We start from the raw sequence: 18,369 nt of genomic DNA on the forward strand, positions 1-18,369 counted from the left end.
AATTTTTTGTACAAGAATTTTACTTTACTGCTGTAATTTTCTATCCACTGTCGACAATACCCTAATAATCCCAATAACTGTCTTATCTGTCTTTTATTAGTGGGAGCTGTTAGAGACAAAATTCCTTTTACTCTTTCGGGATCTAATTTCTTGTGTCCCTTTATGAGCCAATGCCCCAAATATTTTACCTCTTCTTCAGTAAACTGTAATTTGGATTTAGAAACCTTTAATCCCTTGAGGCCTAAGAAGTTCAATAATTTGATGCTCTCATTTCTGACTTCTTCTTGAGTTCTTCCAGCGATCAATAAATCATCCACGTATTGTATTAGAATTAGTCCCTGACTTAATTCATAAGATTCCAGTAACTGTTCCAGAGCTTGTCCAAACAAGTTTGGAGACTCTGTAAATCCCTGGGGCAAAACGGTCCACCGTAATTGTTGTTTTCTATGGGTCTTGGGGTTCTCCCACTCGAAAGCAAAATAGTCCCTACATTTTCCTTCTAAGGGACAAGCCCAAAAAGCATCTTTTAAATCTATAACACTATACCATTTATAATCTGGACTTAACTGATTAAGTATAGTGTGCGGGTTAGCCACCACAGGGAACCGGGTAATGGTTCGTTCATTTACGGCTCTCAGATCTTGTACTAAATGATAGGACCCATCCGGCTTCTTTACGGGCAATATGGGAGTATTGTGGGGAGACATACAGGGTTCCAAAAGCCCTTGGGCCAAAAGTCTCTCAATTACTGGCTGCAACCCTTCTCTCCCCTCCCTAGAGATGGGATACTGTTTTATCCTAATTGGCTGGTCTGGGTCTTTTATGGAGACCGTGATCGGTTTGATATTTAATTTTCCCACCGACCCTGGGCTATACCAAGTTTCTGGATTAATCTTGGCTTCATCTTCTGCAGTTAATAAGCATAATCTTACTTTTAATTTCTCTTGCTCTACTTCCAAATTGATTCCTAATTCCACCATCAGGTCTCGTCCCAAGAGGTTATACTCAGCTTCTGGGACCAATAAAAATGTTCCCACTCCATATTTATTTGGGGCTTCTATTGTTACATTCCTTATCAGGGGCACCTTAAAAGGTTCCCCCTTTGCACCAACTACTTGGAGTTTATCCTTTGATTCAACACATCCAGATGGTAACTTTTGGACTGTTGATCTTTCGGCACCCGAGTCCACAAGGAACTCGAACACTTCGTGCTGAGGACCCAATTTCAATTTTATCAAGGGCTCGGTAACCTTAGGGGTCCCCAGCAAATAGAGCCCCTGACCCCCCTAATCTTCCTTAAAAATCTCCTCATCCTGCCTTCTTTTCCGACAATTTCTCTGTAGATGTCCCTTCTTGCGACAATAAAAACATTCTATGTCCTGAGAACTAAATCTTCTTCTTCTCGGTTCTACTGGGCCCTTCCGGGGACTTTCTCCTCTCCTGCCCTGATTTTGTCCTTCCCTTAGAGCTGCCATCAGGATTCTGGCTTGTTTCTTCTGATTTTCTTCCTCCCTTCTCACATACACCTCCTGAGCTTCTCGTAATAATTCATCTAACCCCCTTCCCTGCCAGTCTTCTACTTTCTCTAACTTTCTCCTTATATCTGCCCAAGATTTAGCTACAAATTGAGTTTTCAGCAGGGCTTGACCCACTTGGCTATCGGGGTCTAACCCGGAATATAGCTGTAAACTTTTTCTCAATCTTTCCAGCCATTCAGTGGGGGTTTCATCTTTCTTTTGTTGTTCATTAAAGGCCTTATTAATATTTTGCCCTCTGGGTACAGAATCTCTAATCCCCTGAATTATTATATCCCGCAGATCAATCATGTTATTTCTATGTGCGGGGTCTTGATTGTCCCAATTGGGCCGCTGTAAGGGCCATTTTACATCTCCGGCGGGACCATGCTGATGCCTCTGATCCCAATGCCTCATGCCTGCCATTCTGATCATTCCTCGTTCTTCGTTTGTGAACAAGATCTTTAAAATAGATTCCACCTCGTCCCAAGTATAAATGTTAGGCCCGAGGAATTGATCAAAATGTTCTGCTACCCCTAATGGGTCCTCTAACAATTGTCCCATTTCTTTCTTAAATTCCCTCACATCCCCGGAGCTGAGGGGTACAGATACAAATCCAACTCCGGGTTGTGGTCCCCCCATAGCAGTCTCCCTTAAGGGATACAACAAGTTTTCCTCCCTCCTTTCTCTAGTTTGACTTCTAGTTATTCTTTGATTAGAAGGAGGAGCCTCTTCCCCAGGTTCTGTGGGGGCTGTTGGAGGGAGATCTTGCTCAGGACCTTGCGGAGGGGGGACATAGGGTGGGGGAGACACTGGAGGTTCGTCTACATCCCACCTTTTCTTTTTATCATTTTTCTTTTCTTTTAATGGAAACAAATTAGCGGCCTGAGCCGTGCCCAGGATCCATAAAAAGGCGTATTCACTCTCCTCCTTATTAAATGGTCGTTTGTTGTTAACATATTATGTTTAATTGTTGGCATATCCAATCCTCTAAGGATCCATGAATTGGCCAATATAAATCTTTTCTTATCTGTTTTCTTCCCCATACCTCCATACAATAATAGACCAATTTCTCCTTGGATTTCCCTTTTCGAGAAGGGGAACTATCCCAATATCTAATCATTAGGCCTAACGGGCTATCTTGGGGTATATCGGGGAGCCCACCCCCACCCCGTATCTCCTGCATGGAACCAGAAGTCCTACTTTTCTTCTGTCCCATCTTCCGAAAGTGCCTTCTTTCACTCAAAATTCACTCACTTCCCTCCGTTCGTGGCCCACGCCCTCGCGGACAATGGGAACCGCACTATTAGGAGGTCCACACTCACTTCATCCGGTGGGCTACTAAGCCCAGTGGACGTCTCAGTCACTCGCACCCGGGTACCCAATCCCCGACCGAACGGAACCGCAATATACTTACTCACTCCCGAGTCTTCGTCCGGCTCTTCGTGCACAAAAATTACGGGGAACTGCAGTATCTCCTTTCTCTATTCTTTTTGCTTTCCTATCTCAGTTCGGAAAATCCAGCTGAGCTAAGTCGGAATCTCCTCCGGGACCATCCGAAGATGGGGCGCCCTCCCAGAGTTGAATTCCGAGTCGGCTGTCTGGATCCGAGTCACGGCACCAAATTTGTTATAGTTGAATTTAAAATAAATCAAGTCCGAAATAGATTCAATAAATATTTATTAAGGTAGGAAGGCAAAAGCAGCGCTGGGCGGCCGGGGAGTCGCAGCTCCACCAAAGGCTCGCAAATTCAAGCAAGCTGAGCAGCTCTTTTTATCTTCACGGAGGTCGGGTTTCGACATCTTCGGTACGCCCCTCCATAGCTTCTTGCTTGAGGTAGTTTAGATAAAATGTTGGTCACAGAATCAGCTCAAAACAATACATTCTGATAACATTGTGGTTAAGCTTTTTGTCAAACAGGAGTTCCCATGTTGGTGTAGCAAGATAACGTTGTGGACATGTCTCTTCTGGTAAAACAGGGAGTTCTCAAGACTGCCACAATGGGTTCGTTCCTCTTGCTTAACTTGTTCGATCAGCAAATCACCTTTAGTTACTTCTTACAGGGTTCACCTTTGTCAAAGGGGGAAGAGGGTCTTTGCTCACGAGCTGGCGGGGCCGATTGACAGAGCTTTAAACTAAGCCTGAAGGGAGAGGGGGACAGTATCAGGCTTGCCCGTGACAAGCTGTGGGACGACACGCCAAGGTTGGAGGAGCAGGGTGCCAGCGAGGGCCCGCAGCCTGTTGCTCTGAGACGCTTTGGTGACGCTGCCGCACACTTGCAGTCATAGAGAGATGAGGCAGGGGCTGCCGAGGTCCCAGGAGCCAAGAGGGAAACACCAGTGCCAATGCTCCAAAGGAACCTAGGGGCGTTCCTCGAAGAAGGTGACATGGCCGACAGCCCAGCTGAAGTGCCGCTCCACCAACACCTGCAGCACGGGCAACAAACAGGAGAGGCTGGAAGCCACTGTGCTGCCAGAATGCTAAACCTAGTTGCCATTATTGAAACTTGGCAGGATGAATCCCATGGCTGGAGTGTGGCTGTTGAAGGTTACAGGCTGTTCAGGAGGAGGGACAGGCAAGGAGGGAGAGGCGTTGGGGTAGCGCTGTATGTTAGGGAGGGTTTGGATTGTCTGGAGTTTAATGATGGTTGGGGGTTTATTGGTAAGAATCGGGGAAGGCCAACAAGGCAGATACCCTGGGGGGAGTCTGTGCCAGGCCAGCCAAGCAGGATGACAAGGCAGATGAAATAGTCTAGAAGTGGGTGGGAGAAGTCTCACAATGGCTAGTCCTTGTTCTTGGGGGCCTTCAACTTGTCAGATGGCTGCTGGAAACAGCAGCAGAGAGGAACCAGTCTAGGGGGTTCCTGGAGTGTGTGGAAGAGACCTTCCTGACGCTGCTGCTGAGGGAGCCAACTGGGGAAGGTGCCCTGCTGGACCAGTCATTTGTCAGCAGGCGAGGAGTGGTGGGCAATGTGACGGTTGGAGGCTCTTGGGCATAGCGACCCCAAAATGGCAGAGTTCTTGTTCCTTGGGGAGGGAAGGAGGGGGGTCAGCAGAACTCGCTGATCAAAGCGAATGAGAGCAGCATCTCAGGGGTAGAGGCTCTTGCCCATCCCCTAGGTGCTTCCAGAGACACACTCCCTCTTCAGGGGTCCACACTGCTTGGACAATACGGGGGGCTGCTCCCGGACTCTGCCAGCACCACCCTTCCCAGACCAGGCAACTGGACGAAGCCCTTGGAAAGGTGGGGGTGGCTGGAACTGATGGGAAGGTGGGTGTCAGCGCCCAGATCCTCCTGCAGCTGGGGTAGAAGGACCCGAGGGGGTTGCAGGGGAGCCAGAGGGGCTGGGAGCATTAGGGCTTGAGGGACAAGGGACATCCCCTGAGTGGCCCTGTGGAGGCTAAGCCTGCCCGTGCCCCTGCTGGCCAGGCCCATGCTGCAGGAGATAAATCAGCAGGATTTATCCATCAGCAGGAGCTGATGGAGCTGAAGGACCTGGGACTGCAGGAAACAGAGCACAAGCTGAAGGAGCTGGATGTGGCGCCTCCCCGGACTGGCTGGGGCCATCAAGCCTCCAGGGCACCTGGGCTCCTTGGCTGCATCCATCCCAGCTCAGAGCCCATCCCTTCTCCCCTTCCTGCAGAAAAACAAGCTGAGGGCGATACAGCACATGGGGCAGGAGGAGGCAGAGGCGCAGGCAGGACGCCCCGTCTCCAGCACGGACACCAGAGCGAAGGTGGGGCAGCTTCTCCAGCGCCATGAGAAGCTCCAGGAAAAGGTGAACACCTTCATGTCCTGGCAGGCGGTGGGCAAGCTGGTGAGGCAAACCACCGCTGCAAGGGTGCAGTCAGGGTCCCCTTGACCCCAGACCACCACCCTGGGGACAGAGCCACAGTCCCTGGGCACCCAGACCATGATCTGGGGACAAAGCCATGGTTCCTGGCACCCCCGACTACCACCCTTAGGACACAGCCAGGGAACCCTGGGAACCTAGACCACCACCCCAAGGGTTCAGCCATGCTCCCCCCGACCCCAGACCACCACCCTGCGGCCACAGCCAGGGGCAAGGTGGTGAAGCAGCTGCCGAGGAGGAGCCACGCAGGGAGAGGCCGACGTGGGGGGCTTGGCAGGGGGCTGCTAGGAACCCCCCGGCTGGTTGTGCTTCGCTGTAACGTGGGGGAGCCCCTCACCGCCCCCCAGACTGGCTTGTACAAGTCAGCAGCATGGAAGGAAATTACAGTCTGGTGTAAATGTCCTGCTGGCACTGATAGCCCATGGCCACCAGCCAAGTAACCTGGGTCTGTCCCCACGGGGCAGCCACTCCCCCCTTGCATGGCACTGCCTCGTCACCTTCCTCCCTGAAGCAGGATGAAGAACTGCTGAAGAGCACCCAGGCCACCACGGTGCAGGTACAAGGGGACTATGAGAAACTCAGCTCCGTCATGGGGGACGTCCTGGCTGACAGTCACCAGGAGCACAAAGATACCGAGGTAGGTGGCTGAAAGCCCTGTGGGGTCAGAGCATCCTCCAGGCAGAGCCCAGGCTGGGCACCACAAGCCGTTTGTCCCCCTGCCAACCTGCTCGCAGCCCTGCACAGCTTCCAAATGCCTTTCCTGGAGGAGTTTGAGAAGCCGAGGAGGCCAGTGTTCTGGGCTGGCTGGGAGGCAGCTCTGACCCTGCCGTGGCATCATGGGGTGCTGTCTGCATGGGAAGGCTCCGTTCCAGGCCCTGGAGAGGCTGGAGAAGGAGAAAGCGGACAAGGAGGACCCGGTGCTGGGAGTTGCTGTGCTACACCCTTGAGGGGCCACAGCACCAGCCAAGGGGGTCCCAGGCAGGGTGACAAACACCCCTGGTCCCTTGGGTGCTCGGTGACAGAACCAGCCAAGGGGAGGGAGGATTTCCAGGATTTCCCTCGCCGGGTCCTGCTCTTTCCCCCCAGGTCCCTTTGCCTGCTGGGACCAAGCCCACGGGGGTGATGGGGCGAGCAGGGCCATGTAGCTGCTTCTCCCTCTCCTCCCGACACGACCTGGCCCTGCCCATCGTACCGCCGTCCTTTCCCCACCGCTCTCCTGCCTTTCCCTCTTGCTAGAAAGCAGAGACAGCCCTGGCCACCAATGTCAACTTCACCGAGTTTAACACAAGCACGAAGCGGCTGAATGACGCGATTGAGGAGCTGCTGAGCCAGGTTATAGGCCAGGAGAAGGTCCAGCAACAGTTCAGTGAAGAGACGGCCTCCAAGGTGAGGGTTGGCTTGTCCCCACCACACAAAACTGGCACCATCGGGCCTTGGGGGCCTATGGCGGCCTGCCTGCAAGGGCCCTCCCCTCCCAGCTGTCCCCCCCGGGGACAATGATGTCCCATCGCGGGGCGGCTGGCTGAGGGTGTGCACCCATCCACAGCTGGACCGCCTGGAGCTGGGGGCTTTCCGGCAGCAGCTGGAGGAGCACGGCAAGAGGATCATGGGGCAGCTCCAGGAGAAGGCGCCGCAGCCAGGGGCTGAGGATGCCGCTGGGATTAAGGAGTGAGTGCGATGGGGTCAGTGGTGGCTGCAGGCACAACGCTCGCCCCGGTCCCTCTGGCTCCCCGACTGGTGCCCACGTGGTCCCTGGCACGGGAACAATTTCCCAGCGATCCGTGGGCATGCTGACAAAGTAGCTGCTGAGCCATGTCCACAGCCTGTCCTGGGACCGGCCCCCCAGCATGCGGCTGCTTGGCCCCGAGTAGGACCCGGCACCGTGGGTGGGACGGGGGAGACGGGTGCTGGCACGGGGGTGCGGGTGTCTGCCTAGGGGGTGCGACCCTGCCAAGCCCCGTCGCAGCCTTGCCCGGCAGCAGGGACCCAGGGAGCCCTCCGCAGGGGGAAGAGCGGGGATGGAGGTGCCATGGGGTACAAGCCTGTGAATTTGAGGACGCTGCCCCGAGCAGGGTGGGGGCGGAGGCTTCCAGGGGGGCTTGGGCAGGGCAGGGGAGCAGAGATGTGCTGCGCAGGGGCAGCTGTGCTTGCCCCCGCTCTGTGGGGTTTTACAGCCTGCCCACACTGCCCCACCTGGCCCAGGTCTCTGTCTCAAGGGTGCTGAAGCCACACGTGACGAGTTCTGTCGGGTCTCAGCCTGAACTTGGGCTTGGGGAGCTGTGGGGAAAGAGCAGATCCAGGATGGCTGGACGGGTGGAGGGTCTCCTGCCGCAGTGGGAGGGGAGACGGAAGGGACAGATACCACCGGGGAGCACCCCCTGGCCCCCTCCCTGCCGTAGCAGGCTGGAGCACGGGCTGCCACAGTACTGGGCACTGAGCATCCCTGTGCCCCGTCCAACAGGGCGCCAGCGGCCAAGGGCAGGGACCCCACCGTGCCACGCAGCTGCGGGGGGCTCGCACAAGGACACCACCCCACTGCAGCACATGCACTGCCTCCAGCCCCCCACAGCCTTCCAGCCCCTCCTGCTCCCCGGCAAGGTAGGAATAACAATGGTGGGGATGCAAAAGGGGCGACTGAGGCTGGGAGGGAGATGCTGAGCATCTCGGGGAGCCGTGCCTCAGCTTCCCCAGATGCGGAGTTCGGCCCCGGGGCTCAGCCAGCCCGCTCTCTCCTTCCAGCACAACGTGAGGGATCTGCTGGGGAAGGACGGCCACACCTGCAGGGACCGGCTGGACGAGCAGCTGCCTGCTGAGCAGGGGCCCCACGGGACGGACCCAGCACCCAGGCAGCCAGCCAGGAACAGCTGGTGCTATGAACGGGATTTTTCATTTTTTTTTTAAGTTCATCAATCTTAATTAAATAATTAAATTAATAATTCTTCTTTAGTTAATAAAAAACCTTGTAACTGTTTTTTACTGGGGTCTTGGGTGGGCTGGTTTGTTTCTTGTTTTAAGCAAGGTTGATTTGAAAACTAAACCCCCCCAGCTCCCCTCTTGCCCAGGGAAGGGCCAGGAACGGTGGTCACAGGCTGGGGGGGGCATCACGTTGACAAATCACAGCCCCCACTTCTGCTTCCCCCCTGCCCGGCAGAGGTGCAGAGGGAGGGAGGACGGGGTGAGGGGGTGTTCAGGGGGGTCTGTGCAAGAAGCCGTGCTGAATTTCGGAAGCCAGAGGAGAGGCTTCTACTTAAATATAACAACAAGACCCAGACAATGATTCCCGTGTGTTTCTGGGGGACTCCCCGCTCCCAACACACTGGCCCAGACCCCCCGATTCTCCCCCCTCACCAACCCAGCTTTGTCTCTGGCCGTCCATGGTGGCCAGGGCCTTTGCGGGGGGGCAGGTGGGGGGCACGGGGGCCAGGTGGGCTGGTGGCCATGGGGCGAGGATGTCCAGAGGGGCTGCAGCTGCCCGTGGGGAGCAGGCCATGGAGGGGATGGGGCTGCTCATGCTCTGCAGGCTCTTCGAGGTCCACAGCTTGGAGAACGTGTCCAGAGAACCCGGGAAGTTGGGCAGTGTGGCCGGCGTGTTGCTGGGGGTTGCAGCACCTCCATCTGCCGGGAAAAGGAGAGGGTGGGCATCAGGTGGGTCACGGATGCTTTTGGGGTCCCAAGCCACCTGCAAGAGCTGGACCAGTCACCGGGGATCCCAACTGCGTCCCACGCCTGCAACCCCTGGCCCCACTGGATGCTCGGAGCCCAGCTGTGGCTGTTGCTCCAGTGCCTGAAAACGGATCTCTCGTATCTTTTAGAAGAGCAACTCTCTGCTCCCTTTCCTGCTTCCCCACCCGCCTCCTTTCCTGGGAACTCTCTTGGAGTGCCTCACCGAAGGAGGGAGATGGCAGTGCCCCCACTGTGGAATGGTCGGGCTTGGAGGGCTGTAAGGGAAAAGAAGTTCTTGCTGATTCTTTTCCTACGTACTTGTCTGACAGATCACTCGGATTCAGAGATTTTCCCAGTGTTTGAATCCTTCCTAGGCTTGTCTGGCAGCTCATGTTTATTTTTGTTTCTTTTTCCCTGCTTCTGTGGCTCTTTGCTTTGGAGCAAGATGCTAGAAATCAAAGGGAGTTGGTGCTGTCACCAGCAGTCTTTGGTGTCTAAGGGAGAAGGTAAAATCTGTCTTGCACTTCGATTCCTCAAAAAAAAAATATTCGTGGTGGTTCCCAGCGGGGCCTGGTCTCCTGCGGGACGTGTCACCGGAGCGGGCTGAGTGACCGGGACAGCCCTGCGAGGGAGCTGCCTCTGCCCGGGCTCGGGCTGCGCTGGCTGCGGCCACAGATCAGCCTGCGCCAGCTGCGCCTCAGGGATGGAGGTGGAAAAGGCAGCCGGGACCCTCGGCCTCTCCCATGCCTGTGGATAACCCCATCCCAAGGACCAGCCGGGAGTGGGGGCATCGCCCAGCAACGGGGGACGCTGCATTGTCCCTTGTCACCTGTCCCACCGCCGCTGTGACCACTCTGCTGCTAGGAGGCAACAGAGGAGGAGGAGGAGGAGGAGAAGCACGAGGACAAGGAGGACGCTGACAGGGAGGAGGACGAGGACGAGGGGAGGAGGAGGAAGCCTTTGACTGTCCATCCCTCCCACCCATCCCAGTCTCCCCCAGGCAGAAAGGGCCCCCTGGGCAGCTCTTTCTCCCACTCCCCCAGGAGCTCAGGTCCCGCTCAGGTCCCTCTGTCGTTTCAGGCACGGCAGCAGCCATGGCCCAGCTCAGCCTGGCCCAGCTGCTGGATGTCACCATTGGGACGACCAAGGTCAGGGCCATCGCCTTTGTGGCCCTCCGCAGACTGCTGCTGGCCATGCTCTGGCACCTGGGCCTGCAGGACCTCCCTGTGGAGGATCTGTTCAGGCTGGTGGCAAATAAAGCAGTATTTCCTCTCTAAACTACTTTTGATTTCGAGAGCTTTTATTTCAGGTAACAGCACCATCACACCCAGGGACCCTCACTCCAAATTCCTGCTAGCTAATTTACATCATTGGCATTGTTATTTCCAACATCAAAACGGGCTCTGCAGAAACTAAAGTGCTTTAACTGCCTCTTTTGAGAACCCTTGACATATTTTCCCCAAAAAAGTGGTTAGAAAGTACACAGAATTACAGAATGTGTTGGGTAGGAAGGGACCTCTCAAGGCCATCTAGTCCAAACCCCCTGCAGTCAGCAGGGACATCTTCAACTGGATCAGGTTGCTCAGAGCCTCATCCAGCCTGGCCTTGAATGTCTCCAGGGATGGGACCTCCCCCACCTCTCTGGGCAACCTGGACCAGTGTCTCCCCACCCACCTCCAAGGGGGAAGAGGGTCTTTGCTCAGGAGGTAGCGGGGCTCATTGACAGAGCTTTAAACAAGGCTTGAAGGGAGAGGGGGACAATATCGGGCTGTCCCTGTGGGATGCGATGCCAAGGTTGGAGGGACGGGGTGCCAGCGAGGGCCTGTTGCTCTGAGACGTGCTGGTGACGCTGCCTCACACTTGAAGTCTTGGAGAGATGAGCCGGGGGCTCCTGAGGTCACAGGAGCCAGGAGGGAAACACCAGTGCAATACCCCAAAGGAAACAAGGGGTGTTCCTGGAAGAAGGTGGTATTTGAAAAGTCATGGCATCAGGTGAAGTCCCCGGGCACTGGAAAAAGGGAAACATTGCACCCATTTGTAAAAAGGGTGGAAAGGAGGGTACGGACCTGTCAGCGTCACCTCTGTGGCTGGGAAGGTCATGGGGCAGATCCTCCTAAAAGCCACGCTAAGGCCCATGGAGGACAAGGAGGTGATTTGAGACATGGCTTCACCCTGTTCTTTTTCCACATCAGACTCCAAAGGAGGAGGACACAACACTTTTTCTCCTAAAATCACAGACCGAATGGGTAGGAATGAATCCCCGTGGGTGGATTTACTCTTAGTTGCATCCAGGATATTTCCAGTTACTTTCTGGCACGCCGTGAAAGAGCAGTGGAAAGAGAAAAACCAAAGGGAAAAAAAAAATACTCCAGGTAGACCATGTGACATGCAAAGCGATAATTTAATTTGTAGCCAGGCTTCCATCAGGAAGTAGAAGGTTAATCATGTACTATTTATAACATATAGAGAAAACTGATAACTCTGGCTACGGATGCCGTTCGGTGGGCTGAGCCCAGCCTAGATGGGACCCAGCAGCCACGCGGTGCTGGGAAAGGTCTTGCGCATCGCCATGCACTTCTCCTGGTCGATGAACAGGGAGTTGGCTTTGACGGCCAGGTCGTGCTGCAGGATGGCTTTGGTGCGAACCAGCATTTGCAAGGTGTCCTGGCTGTCTCTCAGCTGCTGCTGAAGAGTCTGCACCGTCTCATGGATGTCACGGACCTCGTTGACAAGGCTGGAAAACAGCAAGGAGCCCTCATTAGAAGTCCCATCACGTGGGTGGTTTCTAGCATGGCGCTGCTGATGGGCCCCTGGGGCATGGGTTTTCCCCCTTCAGCGTGCTCAGACTCGCTCGGACCCCCCCTGTTTGTGTCAGATCCATGGGGAAGCTGAGGGCAGAGCTCCTGGGGGTCTCGGCGGGGAGGCACAGTGAACGTCTGCTCGAAGGCTTCGGCAACGCGCAGCCGCGTCTGCCAGAGCAGGTGGTGCCACCAAGCAGAGGGACGAGCAGCTGTGGTTTCCCGTTCCTGTTCGGTTTTGTGGGTTTCTTGGCTCCCCCTCCTGGATTTCCCCGGGCAAGGGTCCTCCCCACACCCACGGGTGCACACGCAGCGAAAGAGGACAGCTGGGAGAGGCTAAAAGCGAAGGTGAAACAAGTGGAGGATGGAACAAAGGATGGCGTGAGAGATGCTAAACAGGCTCTGGGGCTGGGTTTAAATTGCTTTGAAAAGGCTTCCCAGGGAGCCTCCCCCAGCGGGCTCCCAGGAGGAGGTGTGAAGTTCAGGGTGCCTGATCCTCCCCAGCCCCTCGGGGTGCAATGCCAAAGAGCTCCCTCTGTCCTTGACAGGATTTCCAGTGTCCCCAGGGGAGGTGAGCACAGCCCTCACTGCTTCTCCGTGTGGTGCACAGAATCCCAGGCTGGCGGGGGTTGGCAGGGACCTCTGGAGATCACCCAGTCCAACCCCCTGCCAGAGCAGGGTCACCCACAGCAGGTGGCACAGGAACGCCTCCAGGCGGGTTTGGAAAGTTGGAGACTCCCCCTCCTCTCGGGGCAGCCTGTGCCAGGGCTCTGCCACCCTCACAGCAAAGAAGTTCCTCCTCGTGTTTAGGTGGAACTCCCTATGGTCAAGTTTGTGCCCGTTACCCCTTGTCCTGTCCCCGGGCACCACTGAAAAGAGCCTGGCCCCATCCTCCTGACACCCCCCCTTTCAGTATTGATAAGCGTTGATAAGGTGCCCCCTCAGGCGTCTTTCTTCCAGCCTGAAGAGACCCAAATCCCTCAGCCTTTCTTCACAAGAGAGGTGTTCCAGTCCCCTCATCCTCTTGGTAGCCATTTGGTGTCCCCTCTCCAGCAGTTCCCTGTCCTTCTGGAACCGGGGAGCCCAGCACTGGACACAGCACCTTGCACAGCAGCTGCACCCTTGCGGTTACCCAAAAGGAAGGACCTAAGAGCTCTCAGCGTGAGCCTGTTGCAGAGTAAAGGGCTTGTCCTTCAAACCTGAGCCCATCCAGCCGCCGGGAAGCAGGCAGGAGAGAAGACGGGGTTGACGCAAGTAGGAAAAATCCGGCCCCTCATGGGGTGGCATCAGGCCGCCCCCGGCCATGGGGTACAGCCTCCGTTGTGGGCGCAGAGCTCTCCCAGCACCCAAAGGCTGGGATACCCGCTCATTGCTTTTGATTATGTCGGTGCACTTCTGGAAGGACTCTTTAGGAAAAAAAAGCAACCCCCCATGATTAATTTTGTCATCCAGCGATGCTCCCGAGTGCTACCACCCGTGAGCCCTCGAGGTCCCCGCCGGCCCCGCGCTCCTGCCTTACCGCAGCTGGGCAGTGTCCCGGCACAGCTCCATGTTTGGCCTCCGAGTGCGCTCGTCCAGCCGGGTCTGAGCCACCTTTAATGGAGGCCCCTGGTCCCTAATGGCCTTTTGGATGGCTTCTATATTCCTCTCGGTCTGGAATATTTCCTGCAGTGTCTGGCGTAAGAAAGAAACACATGCATAAATTTAAAAAATGTATTCTCCAGCGGCAACGGGATTTCCCTTTTCTGCCATCCATCTGCAGAAAAAAACCAAGTTCAATTAGCAGACCCCGGGCTCAGACTGCTCTCACTCTGCCATAGATGGAGGCACAGATCCAGCAGCCATTTCTCTGTGGGGAAAAGCCTCTCTTTGCTCTTGCTGTCACATCAGAGGAGGTTTTGGAGCAGTGATGGATCTACTGAATTACCCGCTCCCCAAAATTACTGCTTGCAGGAACTGATCATCACTAGCAACTAACAGAGGGCAGGTTTTTGGTGGATGCTCGCTGAAGGATGTGGCACCAGCCCGCGATGCTGCAAGCCCAGTTTCTGCTCGGTTAATCTGTGCCGAGCACTTTTCAGGCAGCTTTCCATGAGAGCCAGTGGTGCGAGCCTGCTGCCCATCGCTGATCTCCACTTCATCTGCTTGGCGGAGCAAACACACCGATACCTGTGCAGCAACCACAGAGTGCTGAGACCGAAAACACGTCCTTGGAGGAGCAGCAAAGCTGCAAACCCCACAGCAGACACCCCAGCAGAGTCCCAGTAAAGACCTTCTGCAGGGCAGCCAGCGCCTCTGAAGTAACTAGCGCTGATGCAAGTAGCGCTGGCATTTTCTGCTGGAAATCCCTGTGCTAGCAGGCTGTCAGCTGGGATGAGCAACGGGCAGTATCCCTTGGGATGAAATTACACTGCCAACTCATCCTGCTCCAAGAAGAAAGTCCCCAAGAAAGCTGGGCAGGGGCTGTTTGCAAGGGCATGTAGCGAGAGGACGAGGGGCAATGGTCTAAACTAGAGCAGGGCAGGTTTAGATGAGACATTAGGCAGAAGTTCTTTGCACTGAGGGTGGTGAGACACTGGCCCAGGTTGCCCAGAGAGGTGGGGGAGGCCCCATCCCTGGAGACATTCAAGGCCAGGCTGGATGAGGCTCTGAGCAACCTGATCCAGTTGAAGATGTCCCTGCTGACTGCAGGGGGTTGGACTAGGTGGCCTTGAGAGGTCCCTTCACACCCAACACATCCTATGACTCCATGATTCTAAATGATGCTATAACCAGGTTCTTGTGGTGACCGTTCCTCTGCTGGGGCCAGGTCTGCGTGGAGGGTCGCGCTTTGGAGGTGTCACCGGGAAGTGACAGTGTCACACCAAAAGGGAGGGGTTCAGGCTACCTTGGCCAGGTGGGTCTGAATCTTTCTCTTGGCATCGGCCGTCTCGGCGATGCGGTTGGTGAAGGCGCCGTTCACGGCGTTGAACTGCCGCCACATCTGGCTGTCCGTCACCGCCAGCAGGTTCTCGATGTCGTCCCGCAGCTTGGCGGAGGCCGCCCGCTCGCTCTGGGAGCGGAGGATGTTGTCGTTGGTGAACTTGGCCCAGGACTGCGGCACTGAGATCCTGGCGGGGAAAAGGAGAGGCCCCCGGTAAGCTGGATGTGGGCAGGCATGGACCCTGCCAGGGAGCAGCGTGGATTCACTATAGCTTAAATCTACACTTTTAATTGGACTGTATGTCATAGTTTAACCCCAGCCAGCAGCCAGGACCACGCGTGCGCTGGTGCAGTTCTCCCCCTTCCCCCCAGAAGGGAGAAGAGGGAGAAAAGGAGGGGAAAGGGAAAGGGAAAAACTCGTGGGTGGAGATAAGGACAGTTTAATAGAACAATAACAGAAACGAACAATAATAATAATAATAATAATAATAATAATAATAATAATGAGAGAAGTCACTCTCACCACCCAGTGAACTGGCACCTTCCCAAGCCCTGACCGCATATTCCCACCCCGCACCAACCCCCATTTATATCCTGAGCATGGCATCTATGGTACGGAATATTCCGTTGGCCGTTCCCTTGTTCTGCCTATGCTCCTCCTCACTTCTATGGGAAGCCGAAAAGAGTCCTTGAAAAGTATAAACATCGCCTAGCAACAACTAAGACACATCTTTGAAAATACGCATAAACTTAGTGAGCTGTTTCAGCAGAGGTGCTCCCCTGAATTAATTGGCAGGCTGATCTCTCAACCCCTGGTAGAATGTTTAATGAGGTGGGACTGGCTTTCACCCTCTGGATGTTTGGCATCCAACTGTCAGCAGAGGGTTGTGCTCCCTTTCCGGGGAGCGGAGAGAAATGACCGCTCTGAGGGAGGTGTCTCCAGGCGGGATGGATCTGGGTTGGGGACAAGCAGCTCCCTGCCAGGGAGAGGCACCGCGTATCCCGGGGACAGCTTGCTGCTGGGGACCGACAGCGTGCACTCACGTGGCATCGACCTGCTCCACCCCTCGGTAGTAACTGATGCCCTGGGAGGTGTTCATCAGGTGGTGGCACCTGTCGTCGATCCGGTGGGCCACCTGCTTGTTGGCCAGATCCTTCTCCAGATTCTGCTGGGCCGCCCGGTTGGACCTTCAACATGCAAACAGCAGCCATCGGTGGGGATGTACGGGTGGAATGGCTTCCTCCCTGTTCCACTCCCCACAGCAGCTCCCGCCCTGCCACGCAGCTCTGTCCTCCCACGAGCATCACCGCCCGCATGCCATGGAGCCTCCATGGGCTTTACGCCTGTGGGGTGTGGGGAGAGACGGGGTTCTTCTGGGGGTTCACATCTGCTGGGGTTCTGCTGGGCTTCTGCTGTGACCACAAATGCACATCAGCCCTACGACATGAGAGAAGGAGCTCCTCCTTACGTGATCTGGGCTTTGGCCTTGTCCAGGACCTGCTGCATCTTCTCCTGGCACGACCTGATGACATCGACTTCCTGGGCAAAGGCAAAAGAGGACCCCATCAGTGTCCATACTCACTCGTCCTGGTCACACTCCTCCACTTGGACCTGTCCAACCCTGCACACAGCAAGAACTTGCCTGCTTGTCTTCCTGCCCAAAGCAAACAGGCAGGAAAACTCGCAGCTGAGCCTGCGCCCAGCGCCCTGGAGCGGACAGAAGGGTGCTGTGGCTGCAGCCACGGCCTTTGCGTTCCCTTTCAGGGTGGGTCAATAAGGATTTTTTCACCTTGACCTCAGTGTCAAGCGGTGGTTAGTCCCACTACACGGACAGGGACACATCCTGGTGTGGACAGGCAGAGCGATTCCCTGGACCACTACACACCTCCATCCCCAGATCAGCACCTGCCCTTTTTGCTCCCAAAATGTTTTCCTCCCCAGGAGGAATCCCATCCGTACGGGACAAGAGGAGATGGACTTGACTTCGGTGTAAATGCCCAGGCTGAATTTCTGAGACACATTCAGCTCCACCGGAGGAAGTGTGTTGCTCTCAGCTCACTTGACTTCAGCACAAACCCATTGCCTTTGTGAAGCTCCGGCTGCTGGAGGCAGGTGATCAGTGCTCCAAATCCCATAACTTTGAAATCCGGTAAAAATAGCTTCAACGCATGATCTGAGTTGCCCAACTTACTGTTAAGAGCTGTTCCTCCACGTTGTCGTGGACCAGGTCGATGCCCATCCTCTTCTCCCGGTGAAGTAAGCACTCCTGAGCGACCTGTTGGGGACACGCCATCACCGCTGGCTGCAGGGGCAGGGCTCTCTATGGGGACTGTCCCCATCTCCAGTAATGTGAGAAAAGAAATTCTAGGTGGGCACGGAGATGACAAGAGAGGGAAAAAAGTGGCCCGGGGCAGCTGGTTTAGCAGATGTGTCCCTGGTGCAGCCACAGCTGAAACGGGGGACCTGTGTCAGCCTTGACGCCCACCTCGCCAGAGCCTCGTGTTAAGACACGGGCTTTTGTCTCCCAAATCAGGACTCTGGATGTACCGCGTCTAAAAATATTGAGTTAAGCAAATGCTGCTCTGACGTGCTCAGCCTGTGCTGATAGGGGATCCAGCAGATGGCAAGGGGGGTTTGGTTACTACTAACTTAACTAATGGCCTCTTAATAACAAATTTCTAGGCGTTCCGGAGCTGCAGTGAAACTTAATGAGACGTTTGAAGGGCTGCAGATGTTTCAGCAGTAGGCTACAGCTTGCAGCGCGCCGGGACGGGTGCTTACCCGGAGAGGGGCCTCCACCTCGGCCAAGGCTCTCTCCAGCCTGGTCTTCACCTCTGTGAGCGCGTTGGTCTCCCCGATCACCTCATCTAGCTCGTGGCAGAGCTCCGATTTCCAAAACGCGATGTCATTGGCGCGCACTCCCAGGTTTTTGGTGCTTTCTGCTTGCGTTTTCTTGGTCTGCTGGTATTTGTGGTCAATGATGCGGGAGGTATCGGCTCTCAGGCGCTCCGCGTTCTTCTGGGAGGTCTCCGACTCCCTGTAATTGGTCACGTTGGACTTGTACCAGTCTTCAGGGGTGTAGCGGGTGAAGACGGTGGTTCTGGTGGAAACAGATGGAAGCTTCTCGCCGGCGGTTATCCCCTGGGAACTCTTGGAAAAGGCAGCCAAAGTTGGTTTGCTGGCAGCCGTTTTGTAGTAGGTGCTGGGCATCCAGGGGAGGCTGTAGCTCTGAGGCAAGGGGCGGTAAGGAAATCGGTTCTTATAGCTTGACGCCATGGTGTGGATGGCAGGGAGAAACCTGGTGGGTATGGCTCTGGGATGGGCGAACTTTGCTGGTAAGGGAGAGCCGACAGACTCCATGCTCGACCGCTGCTATTCGTGTGTCCCGTCCGTGTCCTGCACAGAGGAGGAGAGAGAGGACAACCTCAGCAACCTCCTGCACTTGCCTTACTTCTTACAGCAACACCCGCAACTGCAAACACAAACAGCGACGCACAGAGCGCCCTCACAGCGCCTGAACAGGCCTAAACCCCTTGAAAACAAATCCCTCCTGACAGCATCCCAAACATTTGGATATAAAAGCGTTTGACTTGGTTGTTAGTATCTAGCATCAGGTCT

General features: G+C 55.4%; 1 protein-coding gene across 1 annotated transcript; it reads right to left on the reverse strand.

Annotated features, from left to right (window-relative positions):
• Positions 1-11,547: 11,547 nt before the first annotated feature.
• Positions 11,548-18,111, reverse strand: LOC141751218 (tektin-3-like). The gene is made up of 7 exons (XM_074607617.1): positions 17,533-18,111; positions 16,943-17,026; positions 16,220-16,290; positions 15,795-15,938; positions 14,716-14,938; positions 13,348-13,502; positions 11,548-11,764 (listed from the first exon to the last, which is right to left on the reverse strand). Exons 1-7 carry the CDS (start codon positions 18,109-18,111, stop codon positions 11,548-11,550), a joined length of 1,473 nt encoding a protein of 490 aa, XP_074463718.1.
• Between the last annotated feature and the right edge of the window lie 258 nt (positions 18,112-18,369).

This window comes from Larus michahellis, chromosome 14 (genome assembly GCF_964199755.1).
Source record: "Larus michahellis chromosome 14, bLarMic1.1, whole genome shotgun sequence".
Taxonomy (NCBI): domain Eukaryota; kingdom Metazoa; phylum Chordata; class Aves; order Charadriiformes; family Laridae; genus Larus; species Larus michahellis.

Bases quoted from the DNA above. Each gene is read 5' to 3' on its own strand.
- LOC141751218 (XM_074607617.1), bottom strand. From the start codon at position 18,111: ATGGAGTCTGTCGGCTCTCCCTTACCAGCAAAGTTCGCCCATCCCAGA. The intron at 17,027-17,532 runs GTAAGCACCCGT...TGTCCCCAACAG, and splicing joins AGGTGGAGGCCCCTCTCCGG to GTCGCTCAGGAGTGCTTACT. The intron at 11,765-13,347 runs GTAAGGCAGGAG...GCTGTTTTCCAG, and splicing joins CGGGACACTGCCCAGCTGCG to CCTTGTCAACGAGGTCCGTG.